At 40.3% G+C, this 15,685-nt stretch overlaps 1 protein-coding gene across 3 annotated transcripts in view; it reads right to left on the reverse strand.

Moving 5' to 3' along the window:
• aff4 (AF4/FMR2 family, member 4) overlaps positions 1-13,245 on the reverse strand; it is a 29,303-nt gene extending 16,058 nt beyond the window's left edge. Inside the window, exons 1-2 of one of the 3 annotated variants that reach the window (XM_041051194.1) lie at positions 13,003-13,245; positions 99-228 (exon numbers count right to left, since the gene is read on the reverse strand). In XM_041051194.1, the coding sequence (XP_040907128.1) occupies positions 99-224 (126 nt within the window). In that variant the 5' untranslated portion in view covers positions 225-228; positions 13,003-13,245. Of the gene's footprint in view, positions 1-98; positions 229-4,389; positions 4,615-13,002 lie in introns of those variants that run through there. The other 2 variants (XM_041051193.1, XM_041051195.1) reach the window with 2 other exon arrangements.
• Positions 13,246-15,685: the final 2,440 nt, after the last annotated feature.

Genomic DNA, 15,685 nt, shown 5'->3' on the forward strand with positions numbered 1-15,685 from the left:
GTGCAGTTCTCACTTCCTGTCACTGTTACAAATTCCTCTTAACTGACTAATCAATTACATGTGAACATACAAAGTGAACGCAAGCCAAGTAAACTTACCACTTTGTATGGTTCAGGGAAGAGAGGGGAATTTGCTGGAAAAGCCTCTCCTCCTCCCTGCTGGATTTCTTGATTTCGCCTTTCTCTTTCTTTCATTCGGAGCACATTCCGGTCCTCACGGTTCATGTTGCTAATAACACAAACACAACAACAAAAAATCAACATAAAAATCACGCTGAGGAGAGACAATAAACAGACTTTGCATCTCATGTCTTTACAAGGATGGATATAAAAAAAAAAGCAGTACTATGAAAGTGAGACGTTCATAAAGGAAACACCTGACAAGTCTGTAAAAATTTACCTAAAACTCTGTTTCAGTCAGCGAAGTAACACTAAACAGCATAAGCCATTCAGTTTTCCTACTTTTAGTTACAATTACTTGGTTTGCAAAGTAATAACTAGTTGAAGCTACTAACTATTCACAGCAAGTCAGTCTGCCACTGCCTGCTCACTACTTTGAGTCGCAGTTTTTTGGTAAACCACAAATAGGACCATCATTAGTGAAACCTCACACATCAGAAACGGGGGTGTCACAGAGATGACCTGTGGAGAAAGTAGTCTCTAATAGGCTTAGACTAGTCTAGACACTGTGCAGTAGGACTACTTCTACTGCAAATAATCTCCTTGTACAGATGGTCAATATAAATTGGTATCCCAGCTAAAACAATTAATATATTTTTCAATGTTTTTAGACATACTGGTAATCTGGAGTTAACTTTAAAAGCATTCTGGGCACTCATTAATGGCACACACAATTTGAACGTTTTCTCAGGAGTAGCGTAAAAATAAAAACAATGCAATTAGGATTAAATAATAACCTACTGCTTTCAAACTGTGGCTTCAAGCTACTGACTCCATCACTGGTAGCTAAGTACACCTTTGCCCTTATTGTCTTTCTGAGCATAATGTGTGTAGTGCAAACATATAAGCAGAGAGCTATTTGAGGGCAGCACCCTTCTAAGTGGATATATTGACTGACACCAGAGAAACAAACAACACCAAATGCATGAACATGTAATAAAACTGTGTACATTATCAGCTGATTAAGCACAACGTCTTTAGAAGAAAAAACAAACAAAAACAAACAACAAAATAAACTTCATGTATTCTGCTGGATGCCTGGATCTGGAATATCAAAACATGGGCATTTGGACAGAACAAGTGTGTGTTCATTAGCCACCCTGACAAAGAACAAAATGCGACTGTTGTGAACCTTGTTTAACAGAAAGCAGCTACAGAGTTTTGAAACCAGAAAGAAGCAAATTATCAGCCAGGCGTGTCGTCTCTCTCTCTCTCTCTCTCTCTCTAAGTCGATGGCTTCAGGCTCTGCCAGTGACAACAATAATTTTAAGGCTGTTGACAGAGAGCGATTACGCTGCAACCTCCCGGCCCCCTCCTAGATTATAAACACAACACACAAGGGTGTTTTCAATCCTTACTGAGTATTATTGAAAAGATGAAATGAAGCAGATGGGAAACGGATTCTAGAATGGGAGACAAAACACTACACAGAGACAAAACACTACACAAAGTAATCTAAGATCAGACAAACTAGGCTACATATATATACACATATAGGGACAGCTGCGGTGCAGCAAGTTAAGAGTGCGGCTTTGGACTTTGGACTGGCCTAAGATCAGAGGGTCATTGGTTCGATCCGTTGACCAAGCGCAAAAACCGGATACGGTGGTGGTGAAGGAGACGCGCCTCCCCTGCCTCTGCGACCATGGCTGTGGTGCCCCTGAGCAAGGCACCGATCCAGCCCAGCTCCCCGGGCGGCTCACTAGGCAGCCCCCCTGCCCCCAGCGTGCTTGTGTGTGTGTTTCGTTCACTTGGTGTGGGTAAAATGCAGAGAGTAATTTCTCCAGGAGGGATCAAGAAAGTAATTAAAATAAAAAAAAAATATATGAAACTATGAGAGAAAAATTCTAGAAGAATTCACACAACTCTCAAAGACTGATAAGGATCAATCACTTGGTAGTGTCATAGACTAAATCTTGAATCACTTGAACAGTTGCAGTTTCTTTTTTACAACTTCTGACTGATTGGGAAGCTTATCAGCAAGTCTCAATAGTAATTTCCCAACCAACCTCTTTACTAAGCTTTTGCCTGTTTTACATCATCAGCAACTCCTAACTACAGTATGAGTCATTACACGTAACAGACAACTTAAGTTACACACTATCACTAGGCTACCTTAAACCAAAGCTAAGGAAGTGACCAAGGCCATAAGGCACTATTAGCAACAGTTTTTATCAGCCCAGAAAAGAATCCATCACCCAAACATCCATTAGATGAGAATATGATTTCCATTTTCCAAATAACGCTCTCTACATTTCTATTGGTCAAACAAATAATGAAAGTAAACGATGGCCAAGGGTGCTTTCAGTATGCTAGTACTGCATGTACATGTAAATGAGCCTGCTGATGTTAGTTTTGGAGTGGGGCTTCATGTGTGAATGGGCCACTGTTAGCACAATGCAATGAATCATTTGTAAACCCTGCTCAAGTCCTTTCTGCCCAACTAATTGACCGATCTACTGGTCTTTATGAGTTGAACAGGAGGTTACACCTTGTCATACAGTAGTATAGCACCAAAGAGAATTATCAGACAAGATGCTCAATTGTTTGTTGTTGGATTCAACAATATTGGAGAATAAATGTTGTTATTTGCCAGCCAACAGGCTCTTCTATTTTGTGCCTTTCCAAAGTCAAAATAACTACATTGACAAGTATCTCTGCCTCTTTCAGGTAACATATCTTGGTGAAACTGAGAAGCTTGACATAGGTTGCCTTTCCCATGTTGTGTTTTTTTTAAAGGGCATGCTTGTTCTCTGTGTGAAAAAAAGCAAAGTGTGCTTTTGGTTTTGAATAAATAAGGAAGTACACCAAGTACGCGATTGAAGGAAAGAATGTGAAAAACTTGTTGGTGGTATGATGTGACAGTGTGAATATGGAGCAAGCCTCTGAGCTCGACCTGTTTTTAGGTTGGCCTTAGATCAGCAACAAAACTCAAACTAGGTTATACGGAAAAGAAACCAAAACCAAATTCAACACTACCTTTATATAAAGACTCAAAAAAAGTGGTGGCTGGTCTTATTTTGCCAATGTGGACTGAAACCCACTTTTGTGTGTTTGGAAATTAAGAACTGTTTCTGAAATTGAACCAAACTTGTCACAGTTGTTCGTGTCAACTGATTGATTCCTGAAAAACCTTGAACCAATGTACTTCTGTATACACTGCCGCTTTTCCACACTTCAACACGTCTGAACTGTTTACATTATGGTGGGCAAGCACTTGTGTGTGAAAGTGTGGCTTAGCATCACACAAGACAGAAATGTAATCACTCCATGAAAACCATCTTATGCAATGAAGAAAGTTTGTCTAAATGGTAACAACATGGTGGACGGGATGTCTCTATTCGTAGTCACAAAACACCAGAATCACCTAATGCCAGATACATTTCTACCTTACTTTCAAATTTAATCTTTAATTTGCTAAGTACTGGGCATTTCCATTGCACAGTTAAGCAGGACCCAATTGAGCATATTGTTTATTTCTTTGTGAGGGCAGTGGCTGAAACTGTGGGTTGTACAAATAAGATGCAACCCAAAAACCACAGATGAAGCCACCATTTACCTCTGGCCCAATCCCAACATTAGGACTGTGTGGGAAACCTCAAGGAGCAACCTTAATTTCTATTTTACTCATTTAAAGAGCAAAGGTTAGGGCACAGATCATAAATGAGCCTCAGTTTTAACATTTGGCTGAAGCCACGTTCAAGGCCCAAGACCTACAGAGCTTATCAGTTGCCAACATAGGCAGGCAAAGTAGACTGTTTCAAAACAAAGAAAGGCTCACCAAAGCAGACCACTTCTTACAAAACCTGAGTTTAAATTACATTTATTATTATCAAAATGTAATGACCAGCTAAGTTTATTGTAATCATTCAACAGTGTGTGCCAAACTGAAAAGGTCAAAGTCTGCTGAGTTGAAAAGGCAGTTCACTCTGTACCTAAATTAATCAGCTCATCTGCCATATAACAGCCAGGGAATGTCTTCTTCAACACAAGCAAAAAAAGAAGGAAGAACTGATGGTTATCTGAGCACCATGAATACAGGACTGGGCCTCTGTGACACAGCTTTTCTGTAAAGCCAACCAAAACATTTTAGTATGACTTTATATGTTTTTATATGTGTATTTATATATGTAGAGTAAAGGAAGTGCTTTATTTCTACCAGACAACAACAGTAATAAGTAAAGAAGCCAACTAGTTGTGCATTTCTTACCCTGACTGAGAGGCCATGGCCCCAACCACTGAAACATTGGAAAGAGGAGGGGAGGAGGGTTCAGAGGATCTCCCAGGGATTCAGAAGTGTTCTCGTCATGACTTGTCAAGCCTAAATTTCTACGCCAACCTCCTTCAGTGAAGACAACCTGGCCCTTTTGTAAATTTATCTGTGGGTGTCCAGCTGGAAGAGTGTAACTACAGTTTCTTTACTCCACTCGATGGTACAGTGTATTTCCTTGGAGTGGAGACAAATCTGACTTAGTGAGGGGAGGTGACTGCTCCTTCTCGGAAGATACCACGTCAGCAAACAGCGGGGGTAGTCACATGCAATGTGAATACAAGAGGCAGCCGCAGCTTTTGTTTCTGTCTGTGTGGTGTTTTGAGGTTAAAGCACGTAGCAAAGAGTGAATGTAAGAAAGACAACTCTGCTTTGTCTCCTATCCACAAGAGAGCTAGACAGCGGTGGCGGTGCCTCTTATCTTAAATACCAACAGTGCTGTGGGCCAATTCTGAGCTATAGCTATGAGGAAAAACTGCTCAGCAAGGAGTAGAGGAATCTTACAATAGCATTTAATTAAGCTTATGAATTAGGGGAAAGAAGTACAACGCTGGAAACGGCAAAGAAAGCACAGTTTTGCTGATGAGGCATCTGCAAACACTGGAATGATTTTTCTGAGTAGAGTAACCAGGCTAAAAAGCCACCAAATGAAAGCACTGCAGTCTTATTATCTCTAACAATTGGCCATCCAGCCAAACAACTTCAAACCCTTTCTCACAGCCTCACTGCCTCTGTTACTCTCTACCTTTGTAGGATAGAATACACGTGTATGTAAAAACAAATAAGTGTTAAATCAAAGAAGAGATTCAATAAGAAAACAGAGGGAATAAAATGTTGATGTAGTTTATTACACCAACTTAAACTCAAACTTAAGGTGGCTTAACAAGAAGAAGACTGGTCTAAAACAGCTTTACAGCAATATTAATTTTACAAAATCGCCTTAAAAGCCAATTAGGGAGAAGATCATATGGGAGGAAAGCAGCATTGAGGGAGCAGAGAGAGGGGAATAAATCTCCCCTCTCTCCAAGAATGGAACGGTCCCCCTTGTCCCATAAAAGGAGATGTTATTTTACACCACAGGGCCTCTCCTCCTGTGTGATGTCACTGCCCTCAGTAAAGTCCAGCCAATCAGAGCCTGCCTTTCCGTCAACAACCTCCCTCCCCCACTATGCCCTCAGCACAGGGCAAAGCACCAGTGCAGCCTCTTAAAGAGACGGCACACAGTTTCCAGCACACAAGTTGAAACACACTGTAGACATTTTCATCAGCCACATATGATGATGACACATGCTGACAAATGTGTTATCATCACATGTTGCAAGGATTTTTACCTTGTACAAAAACATCATCTAAAACATCTTTTATACTTTGCAGGAAACTCTGATGTACTGCCCTAATATTTACTGATTATATGTAAACAGTTTTTTTGGTTGATCTAAAATGACCACTCTGTTTCTCCATATTGTAATGTTATTACTTCTACTTTTATCCACTGGATTTACATTATCTGCTGCTTGTCTGTTAGTGCTGGAAGAAGGGTTCCCTCCTCTGTTGTGAAGGGAACCCTCCTTGTTGAGTTCTTCCTTATCCAGATCAAGGCAGTAAGGGCTGGTTATGAGCTCTCAGAACTAGCTCTTATGACATGCTGTCTGACCACGTTGGAAATTCAGCGTGTTTATATACGTTCCAAAAGGCTGCACTGAAAGGCAGAGTGAAAAGCTGGCCTTGATAGAAAGGGGAGAGACGCAATGTCAGTTAAAAGCAGGGATTATGGCACATATTTTCAAACAGACTCTCCAGGAAGACATTTCGCTGTGCTACACCAGGTTGTTTACATTAAAAATTTCACAAACAGTTAATAACAAATAAAAAAAAAAAGGGAACTGGAAACAGAAGTATTTCCTGGCTCCTCTCTCACCTAAACACAGCTGACCAATCATGATGTGTGAAACGCGAGTGAGTGTCTTATCGTCAGGAAAGTTACAGAAATTATTTGGCACAGACCCCCTGCTATTGCACATTGGAAAGGAGTATAAAGGCTAGGCTGTGTTGCATGCTGTTAAGACTTTAAAGCTGTCAAGGTGATTTGTGATTTTGGGTTACACAAGTGAAAACTGAACTGATTAAACATAACCAGTAGGGCTGCAACTTATGATTATTTTCATTATCAATTAAACTGTAGATAATTTTTTCTCATAACTGTTTCATGTATGAAAAAAAAAGTAAAATAATCCCCATAACAACTTTGCAGACACAAAAGTCACATGTTACTTTGTTTCACCAAAGGTCCAAAAAACCCCAAAATGTTCACTTTTCAATAATGAAGCAGAAAATTGTCTGGAATCTGAGAACATCTGCTGTTTCACAGTTTTCACTTGAAAAATGAAACAATTCACTGATTATTAAGATAGTCGACTAATCATTTAATCATTTCAACACATCATTTCTTCTCCAACACTTCTTCTTTTTTTTTTTTTTAACAGGATACTAAAAAGTGAACAAGAGAAAAAACAATCCTGAAAACAAAGTGATATAAAAATTTACAAACTTGGGAATCTCCCTTTGGCTCAGTTTACAGTCACTTTGCTGTGACATTTTTAAATGCATGGCTAATCCTTATGATCAGGGCTGATGTTCTTGGAAATACTGCGCAGCGTTTGAATAATTTTAATACTTAATCTAAAACTGAGCAACCACAGCTATTTTCTAATCCCTTTCTCTCTGATTTAATCAATAACAAGATTAATAAAATAGAAAATGTAATTTAGCACATAAACAGCTATGTGATAGAAGTTAATTTGTATGGAATCTAAATATCTAAACACAGAACAGTTGGTTTTTGACACTTCAGTCATCACAAATGGTTTGTGATGAGTTTAACCAAATACATTAACATAACAACCCCAAAACTGTCACCTGCCATGAATGGTTTCCTGTATCTCACAAATGCAGTTTACAAAGAGTATTTTATAAAATATCTGAACAACAAGATCTCAGTAATAGAGGTACAGATGGGTTGCCAGTGCCACCACCCCTGGTGCTTTTGAAGCAAACCTGCTGACTGCAGGAATTCCAGAGGGAGTGTCCATTCAAATGCTGTAAACCTGCCCCATTTAAGCAGCTGTTTTGGGAGGAGTACCGTCAAGACTACGTGCAGTTAGGACAAGGACTTTATCAGAAATGGCCAACAAAAAAAAAAATCATCATTTTGGAAATGTAGTGATTTTAAATCAACAGTCTATTACAACATCTAATAACTTTCCACAGGAAATTTCTGCAAGTGCAAAAATATTTTCTTGTATCAGTATGGCAGAAACTTCACCTCAGTCACACAACAGTAAGCAACAGTGAGTAATGAATAGGCCTAATTTTCTGTGTCTTTTAAGTCAAAGTATTTAGCGGGGGTTGTTTGAAGAAGACAATGTCAAAATTGGGATTAAGTGTTCAGAATTCTTTAGTTCCTGCTTCGGCCTTCCGTAAAAACCTTTTAATATTTCAATGCAGCTTCAGATTAGATCCAATTAACACATCAAAACAAGACTCTAAGTCTTGGTTGGCATGTTCTCTAAACAACTGCTTATACTCTTTCATTCAGGAAGGTCTGAAGCATTTGAACTGAGTCACTGTCTGGAATGCTTCCACTCAGCGGGCGTGCATTATCTCAATCAGAAGGAGCTGGTAGAATTTACTAATCATGTGCTGTGCCTGTTCTGCATTTATAAGCTAATTAATCATATTCATTTAGGAACATTTTCATATCTGACATTTTGCAAGCCTGATTACTGAGTTGAGAAGAGAAGTATTGTTCTCAGTGAACACAAGACTCTGATGCTAATGTTTACATGTAGATTTCAAAAGCTACACTGCTCTAGGTTGGTGACATCTTCATGCCAAGATCACAAAAATCAACCTGGAATAATAATCTTCAAAATATAAACAGCTGAGCTCAGAATGAAAATGCTCATGCTTGAAGCTTTGACACAGATAACAGGGAACTTTTTCTGCTACATAGTTCATGGAACATGACACACAACCCTCAATTATCTTGGCAACATTTCCAAAGAATCTGCGTCATTGCAGCCCTTCAATGTGCACACCAAGCTTGTTGAGAGGCTTTCACTTTTTTTTGTATGACCCTCTTCACCCGTGTCTGTACTATGTTAAGATTTTCAGAAATTTACAACCCCTCCCTTGGCCCTGAGTCAATATTGATTCAACATACTGGTATATGATGCAAGTACGGGTTAAACTCAACATGTTCCAGCATGTTCAGTACACTTAGATTAAGAGGGCTTTTTTGATCTTGGGTAGCTCCACTGTTCTAAAATTGTGAAAATGTTTATCAGTGCCATGTTAAAATTCTTTCAGTGAACTGTGAAATCATCCAGACTTGATTGGTAAAACAAGACTTACTAGTAGAGTTATGGAACCAAAATTGCTGAACTGTTACTAAAACAGACCAGCAAGAGATGTCAGTGATTATCTGATGCAAATATATACTGATATTTTAGAAAGTTGTCTCAAAAGTATTTGTACTATCTACAGTGTCTCCTCTAATAAAGCTTTGGGCGCAAAATTATTATTATCTTTTCACCATTTGTTTAATAAAATGAGTAGTGGTAGTAGGAGCAACAATTATGTTTGTGTAAGTGATACCTAATTAACTTGGATTACACTGTAGAAACAGCCGAAGTCAACAGGTTTAAAAAAAGCTTTCATATGCATAATGTATAGTCTATTAGTTGCCCAACGCATGAATTAACCGTTCCTCAGTCTCGGTAATCTTATCTTCTGGAAATAATGATCACCTATCTGAAACACGACCTAAGCTATTGAAACTGCAGATATCATGCAAATTTATAGTGTACCAAGATTTATGACTGATGACAACAACAATAAAGGTCAAACATTTCTCCAGCTTTACTGAGGAGACACTGGAATTTCTGTAATGTGGCACTGTTGCCCATGTATCACTCACAATCTTATTACTCTGGGAACAGTATGGACTAAATTTGACACTGAGTATCTGCCTGCCTGCAAATAGAAACGCACTGAACTACAGCTTACTACGCTGAACCTCAAAATAAACCTGCACCTCCCCAGACACTCTGGTATATGCTGTGGCCAAACATGAACGTGACATAAGAGACCAGTTGCTGGAAAATGAAAATAAATTTGCAGATTCCAGTGCTGACACCTAATAAATGGCAAAAAGTGTTTTCTGAATCCCTTTAGAAAAAGAAAGTTTTTATGTATGTATTACTACTGTATTTCTCATTTTAGTCATCTGTATCCATCTCAGATTTTTACTGCCAATGTTACTGATCCATTTGTTACTGCCCGCAAATCACTTAACCTGCTCTGAAAAATGTTATGCTAATGAATTTCATTGCTGTTTATCAGAAGCACTACTGCTGCAGTAAACTACGACCGATGGTATAATTTCCAGACCAATATGACAAAGCAGTATCGCACAGTACGGATCTATGCAATATCCGTGAAATGAAATGGCTTTAATGAGCTTCACCTCCGCGGGACTATATAGCCACATGAGAGCTTAACTCACATCCTAGAGAACAAAAGCTGAAGAACAGATGCATGAGGTCAGGACACAGTGAATAGCATATTTTTCTGCTGTGTGAGCAACAGTACTGAGAGATGGGGGAAAAAAAAGAGCTGCTGCTGTCTGATTAGATTTGGGCTAATTAAACTGGTAGACTCTGGAAGAGCCTTCAAACAACTTTCTTTTGACAAGCTTCTCTCTCTAAAGGAAATACGATTTGATTATAAACTTACAGGCCTGAGATGAGGACACATTTAGCTTTTCCTTTGGGTAGGATGCAACTTATAAAAAGCAGTAGCACCTGTGCAATAAACAAACCATATGACTGCATCGATACATTTCTGACTTCACTTATTAAATTCACTTTATTCATCAAAGGGAGCTGAAGACAAAGATGATTAAAAACAAGATAAATGAGCAATCTTGAGCCTTTGCTTAATTCATACAAGGACTCCTTGGTTTTGGGAGGACAGTTCTGTTCTTAGGTCTGGTACAATCACTTGTTGTTGAACAGTATGAAACTGGCTATTGCTCATTTCCCAAACATCCAGTCTGCAAAATCACACTCTACTACTACTCCAATGTACAATAGATGTGTCAAAGCCAAAGAAAACAAGGGCCCACTCCTCTGCCTGGAATGGACAAACAAGTCACCATAACATCGCAGCAGCACTTGTGTATGTGCCCCTTGCTTGGCTTCAGAGGAAACAGTTAGACTAAAAGCCACAGAGCAAAACCTAAACAGGAAATGTAGAGGATTTCACAGAGAGCTGCGTCACACACGGAGCACAAGACAGACAGTAAAAACCTTTTATCTGCCATAAGACACTGACCATGTTGGAATGGACTGCATTAATTTGAATAGGGGCTTTTATTATGAATGATAAACAGTATTTCAGTAAACAACCTATTACTTTTGTTGCTTAAAAATCTTTATTACTCTACAATTTAATAATACTGACATTTGGGATTCACCTAACATTGCTTGTGTCTACTTAGGACTTTCCTTAGTGCTTCAGTACTAACTCTAACCCAAACCTGCACCAACCAGTCATCTAGCACTTCAGCATCTTCACTTAAAAAAAACCCATAGCGTTGCAAAATTATGAGCTATTGCTCAAACAGTTAAAAAATATGATATGTGAAACTTCTCTTTTCTCATTCAATTTCAAACTATTAAATCTTAGTTCAGTCATCCATCCTTTTAGCATAGCCTGAGTAATGACCAAAACAGCTCTAACCACAGAAACATTAGATTTCTTCCAGTATTTCAATAGAAGCTTCTTGTGCTTTAACATCATGATACACCCTTTAAGCAAGTTTTGCAAAAATAATTGTGCTTTAATCTGTTCATTTTACTGCAATATATGGGGGTAGATTCAAATGCTATCTGTCATCAAACATCTGTATTGTCTTCTGTGTCACAAAATTCTGTGAAAACTCCAACTGAGAGGCATACTATAGCACAGTAAATCTGTTTACATGTGTTGTAATCATGCAAGTTTGAATATCAAGCATGTCTTACTACCAGTATACAGATGTCTTACTCAGAGTGAACTTATATCCACTAGTCTATTCAGCAACTGTATTACTTGGCAATTTACTTTACAAAGTAATGTCTTAATGTGGTAAATGCTGCAGTCGGTGTCAGTGTCTAAAAGAGTAGGTAGGCGTTCTCACTGTCTTAATTAAACAAGAAAGCAATATCATTGCTCCCTAATGGCCAGATGAAAATAAAAACATTCTTGGTCTACACAAAGTATACTTAACCAACCAACTGCACCCAAAACTCAAACAACCTAAAACTTCCATCTGCCACCTGACTACAGTTGTTGTACCAGTTAACAGCTACCTGTCATAAATGAGTTCATGACCTTAGGCTTCCCCCACCATGGTGTGTCAACAAAGATAAACAGCTTCATTGCTTGCTCTGCCCTTGTCTCCATGTGCTAAATGTGTCCTGCTGGATTTAAACATGCATCAGTAATAACTGTTTAGAGTTACTCTGGACTTATGATGTATTTTCTAGCCCTTCCCCCAACTGTGGCACGTAAAATGGCTTCCTAGAAAAGCACATCAGCTGTCCTTTTCCTCGACCAAAGCTAGACACATAGACTATTGTGTTGCCTTCCTACACAAGAGTAATTTTGAGGTAACTCATTACGATTTCGACTTGGGACAGATAAGACTGGCATTGAGAGTAATGTCGTGTGAATAATAAAAGCAGAATACGGTGTGCGCTAGTTGCAGGACAACAAATCAAAAGTTTTTAGTAGTCACTGAAAGCAAACTGAAGATTGTTATGGCCCTTGGATTTGTGAAATTACGGTAGAGAAACGGCAAGGAAGTAAAGTAATCGTTATTTAAATTTAAATTGCCCAGCACTGAGTTTAATTCACCATGTTGAACGGCATATAGTCATTATAAACAAACAGGGGGCTGTTTCTATTTTAGCATTTGCACTTAATGCCAAATAAATATCCCCTTGTCGATAACATAAATTAGTACTAGTTAACAAACTTATGCGTCTAAGTTATGTCAACCTTGGCTAAACAGAGAAAACACAAACATCAGACGTCATGACCTGTTAGCTAACATTACAGGAACAAAAACATGATCATTATCACAACGATGTCTTACTTTTCGAGAACAGAGAGCCGCCGCGCAAATAAAATTAACATTTAGAGTTACTATTTTTTCAACAATTAACCAAGTTTGCTGTCATGGGAACTTAAAAGTAGCTACAAGGTCTACCCATTTGGCGAGAGGCTAACTCGCTACCTACAGGACTACCTGCATCTTCGCTTTAGCATAATGTTAGCTAGCCAAATCTCCTAGTGGCGTTTTGATGCTAGGCTAGCGGCTAGCTAGCCCCGAAACCATTGAAAATTTCTGCGGAAATTTAAATTAACAGTCACTCCAAACGTCATGTAACCATTAAGTACAGCAAGTCACCAAATAGCGTCTTTTGTGACATTCAGCATCCTTACCTCTTGTCTTCTTTTTAGGCCCAAACCATTCTAGCTATGGGAAAGCTCTTTTCTCTTTGTCTTTTCCACTTCCAGTTACACGCAAAATGGACTCAGCAAGACGCCGTAACAGCTAAAATACTAAAACCAAATTGACGGTTTCCATGTTTTCCTTAAAACGCATCTGCACATCGAGCGGAAAACGAAAGGAAATCATTCTGTCTCTGGCTCATTTTATTATTCCTAAACAGAAGTGACTGATAGGTAAAGCTGCTAGCTAAGTTAAGTAGCCAGCAGGTACCACAGACAGGACTGGATGCATGGATGGCAGCAAGCGGTGCTGCGTTCATCTGCTGTCGGAAATAATTCAATCCAACCACTGAACCGAGTAATCATAAAAGGGAGGTTAATGTTTTCTGGACATTTTTTCGGGTGTAATATGGATAATTAGTTTGAAGTTTGAAGTTTGAAAAATAGTATAAAAAATACCCGTCACCGTAATTTTCAGGTGGTTTATTCAACATGAAAGAAGTAATCAGTCTGGCAGCGAACATATTTTCAGTTTACCAGTATTCCCAAATCCCCGATAAGAAAGTTGAGTCAAGTCTGATAAACTGTTTATTTATTTATTTACTGTACAGTTTTACAGTAACAGCACGTCAATGTAAAATTGGTTATGATAAGTCCCAGATACTTGAATGCAACATTTCTGTGACGCAGAGGTTGCTCAGAGTTGACGTTGAGGACGGAAATCACAAACAGCGTTTCATTGTTCCCTCCTGTTGATTGATATCTAATTTTACATACACGAATGAACTACTAGATTCAGTTGTCACGAGTCTTTTAGCTCTTTTAGCATACTGAGTAAGAGGGGCGGGCTGGGGTTGAAATTCAGCCCGGGAGCTTGGTTTGGAGAGGCCTTTTATCCGATCGCAGGATGGATCTAAGTGGAGCTGTGATTTTAACATGAATACTTTATTAGCAATATAAAAGCAATCTAATGATATACATGATATACAGTCAGTAGAATGTATTAAAGTAAGCTACATATACTCACACATACTATGCATACTCAAACACTATGTTTATTTAAAAATTAAAAAATCTGTGTGTGTGTGTGTGTGTGTCTGTGGCTTCTTTCTTAAATTATCCTGCTCGTCTTTCTTGTTTTCGCTTGTTTTTGACAGTTTGATGACTGACTGAGCGGCTGAGCCAATCACATTTCAGTAGAAACAGGGATCAGCTCAAATTAGGAGGGGTCTCTCGTATCCCCCTTAATATGCCAAATATCAGTTTGACCCTGTCCAGAGGTGCGGAATCATCCCTAACGTTACGTTCCACTCGTAACTGTGCCACCTGCGGCTGCGAGGACAGGCTGCTGCGGTACACTGATGCTGCATTTTATGGGGTAAAAAAACGATCCGACCATCGGCCGGGAACGGACCGGCCGTTCGGGAAACCTCCCGAACCTCCCGATGGCCAGCCCGAAGCCACCAGGCCACCATGTCCCTGGGCCACGGGGCCGCTCTGTACAGTAATGTCCAATGGGCCACCATGTCCCTGGGCCACGGGGCCGCTCTGTACAGTAATGTCCAATGGGCCACCATGTCCCTGGGCCACGGGGCCGCTCTGTACAGTAATGTCCAATGGGCCACCATGTCCCTGGGCCACGGGGCCGCTCTGTACAGTAATGTCCAATGGGCCACCATGTCCCTGGGCCACGGGGCCGCTCTGTACAGTAATGTCCAATGGGCCACCATGTCCCTGGGCCACGGGGCCGCTCTGTACAGTAATGTCCAATGGGCCACCATGTCCCTGGGCCACGGGGCCGCTCTGTACAGTAATGTCCAATGGGCCACCATGTCCCTGGGCCACGGGGCCGCTCTGTACAGTAATGTCCAATGGGCCACCATGTCCCTGGGCCACGGGGCCGCTCTGTACAGTAATGTCCAATGGGCCACCATGTCCCTGGGCCACGGGGCCGCTCTGTACAGTAATGTCCAATGGGCCACCATGTCCCTGGGCCACGGGGCCGCTCTGTACAGTAATGTCCAATGGGCCACCATGTCCCTCCGAAAACGTGCCATATCTCATGAAGCAGTTGTATCGAACCAATGTGCCGAGGTGTGGCTTGGTCACGTGAGTATTGACGTTTGAAGCACTTGAGTGACGTTCGAAGCACTCAGCTGCTCCGAACGTCACTCAAGCGCTCACCTGATTGGTTCGGTTTGTCACCTGAATCACGTGGCGGGATCGCGTGTGTTCAGGGATAGGATAGCTCTATATAGTGGCGGTCATTTGAATTTTTCTTTGCAGAGTAGGTCGGTTTGTTGCGGTTCTTAGGTGTGAAAATGATATCAGTCTGTATTTGTAGAGCACATCTCATGAATGGACCAGCACCATTTCAAATGACAAATGACAAAATGACACATCTTCGTTGCACTTCATTTTATTGACCACTAGATGTCCTACTCGAGCACTGTGTCATTGAAGCCTCGGGTAATGAACCATTTTTTTTTGAATGAGGTGTCGAAGCTTCAACAAAGCCTCCATCAGCCATCACTACCAACAGTTATGGACAGGTTAATAGGTGATGCAACAATGAATACTCTGGTTGACAACACAGATCCTCCGGGCGCTCTCATGCTCCTCTCTCGGGCTGTGCGATGCCCCCCGGATAGGCCCGAGAGCCTGTGCACTCTCA

The sequence above is a fragment of the Toxotes jaculatrix genome, chromosome 12 (genome assembly GCF_017976425.1).
Source record: "Toxotes jaculatrix isolate fToxJac2 chromosome 12, fToxJac2.pri, whole genome shotgun sequence".
Classification (NCBI taxonomy): Eukaryota; Metazoa; Chordata; class Actinopteri; family Toxotidae; genus Toxotes; species Toxotes jaculatrix.